Source organism: Emiliania huxleyi (assembly GCF_000372725.1).
Source record: "Emiliania huxleyi CCMP1516 unplaced genomic scaffold EMIHUscaffold_1106, whole genome shotgun sequence".
Classification (NCBI taxonomy): domain Eukaryota; phylum Haptophyta; order Isochrysidales; family Noelaerhabdaceae; genus Emiliania; species Emiliania huxleyi.
Window position 1 is genome coordinate 1 of NW_005201756.1, and position 1,790 is coordinate 1,790.

At 64.5% G+C, this 1,790-nt stretch overlaps 1 protein-coding gene across 1 annotated transcript; it reads left to right on the forward strand.

Annotated features, from left to right (window-relative positions):
* Positions 1 to 48: 48 nt before the first annotated feature.
* Positions 49 to 396, forward strand: EMIHUDRAFT_122064 (hypothetical protein; the record flags this gene model as incomplete). The annotated part of the gene is made up of 1 exon (XM_005791659.1): positions 49 to 396. A coding segment is annotated over one exon (348 nt), but the record flags the coding sequence as incomplete, so codon positions are not given.
* Between the last annotated feature and the right edge of the window lie 1,394 nt (positions 397 to 1,790).

The window sequence follows — 1,790 nt, forward strand, 5'->3', positions numbered from 1 at the left end:
TACTTCCTCGCGCAAAACATCGAGCCCGAGCTGCGCCGCACCTGCGAGGCGGAGCTCATGCTGCTCTACCACGAGCGGCTCGTCCGCGACGGCGTCGAGGGCTACTCGCTCGACGACTGCTGGCGGTCGTACCGCCTCAACCTCTTCCGCGTCCTGATCAACGTCATGTTCGTCTCGTACGACCAGTTCGCGGCCGACGCGAAGCGCAAGCGCGGCATGTTCGCCGAGACGCCCACCAAGGAGGACGAGAAGCTGCGCGCCACCTACGACGCCACCAACCGCCGCATGGCCGCCGCCCTCGTCGACGCAAAGTTCGACGAGCTGCTCAGCAGCGAGGGCAAGACGATGCACAACCCGTGCCGCTTCCTGCCCGGGGTGGGCAACTTTTGCGCCTGAGCGGCGCCCGCCCGCCCCTTCGGGGGGGGCGGGGGGCGGGGGCGCGAGCAGAGGCGCGGGGGGCGCAAGCAAAGGGCCGGTGCGCCCCTTCATTATATTGCGCGCCGGTGCTGCGCCCCATCGCGGCCGCCCCCCCTCCCCCGCTCCCCCTCCACTTCTCCTTGTCGATAGAGGGCGAAGCTCTGACGAGGCGCAGAGCTCGCCGGCTGCGGGACTGGGCTTCGGGCGCCCTGGCCCGTCTGCCCTGTACGTTTAGAGGTCTGATGTCCTGGCCGTGGCGCACATCCGAGTGTGTGCCCCCCCCCATGGTGCCCCCGCGACGCCGAGTCGTATGAAGTATTGAGTATTGTGTGGTGCTGTTGGGCGTGTGCTGTGCTTTGTGCGTTTTGACTTGAAACGAGAACACAAAACCGAGTCACAAGTCATTGCAACATACATACATTGGTGATTGGTCATAAAGCCGTATCGCGGTATCGGCACAGACATATGTGAGAGATTTGACGCGTCACGGCCGACCACACGGTCACGTGTCCACACGAGACAGTCTCTCACGTGTCACGCGAGGTCGAGGAAAACAGACACGACGTGGACACCCGCGAGCTATGACACCTCCGCGCCCAGTCACAGTCCCCAGACCAGGACGCAGGACGAGGCGACGAGCGAGGGACGCAGACAGCGAGGTGACTCTGGAGGAGACTCGCCATGAGTCCACAGTGGTGTCGCTCTGAACAGCCTCATCCGGCTCACTTGACACTTGAGAGCGACAGCGACAACCGAGCGAGAGCGCAAATCTCCCACCGTGACACCCTGTATGTACGGATCTTGCCGCTCGAACATGCTGCCTCGACGACATATGAAGATGTGTCGGGCCGCAAAAGCCGCGTATATACTCTACCGCACTCTCTGGTCAAGCTCAAGGTGCCCGTCCCTGAGTGAGAGCGCAGGACGCGCGTCTCGGCGGCGCCGCGCCGCTCGTCCCTCTCCGCCAAGTCAATAAAGCTCTGCTCCGTCAGCCCCAAATGCTCCACCGGCTGTTTCTTGGCGTGCCATGACCCGCTTCGGTGCCTCTGCTCTCCCGCCCCGCCCAAGCGGCACCGCGCACGCGAGACGCCCTCTCGAGGTGGAGCCCGTTCAATGTCGCGCTAAAAGCGTGATCGCGTCTCGTTTACAGTGCATACTCACAACCACGCACACCATGTCTCAAAACTCCTACCCGACAATCATACCCTCCACGACACCGGCATACACGGTGACGGTCGCGTGCACCGCCGCGGTGCCGTCCTCCGTCTCGGCCTCCATCGCCTCCAGCTCCACCATGTCTGCCGCCTCGATGACGACAGCGTCCGGTGCGTCGCCGCCGACGGCCCCGCCCGGCGCGGCGAGCGGCATGTGCG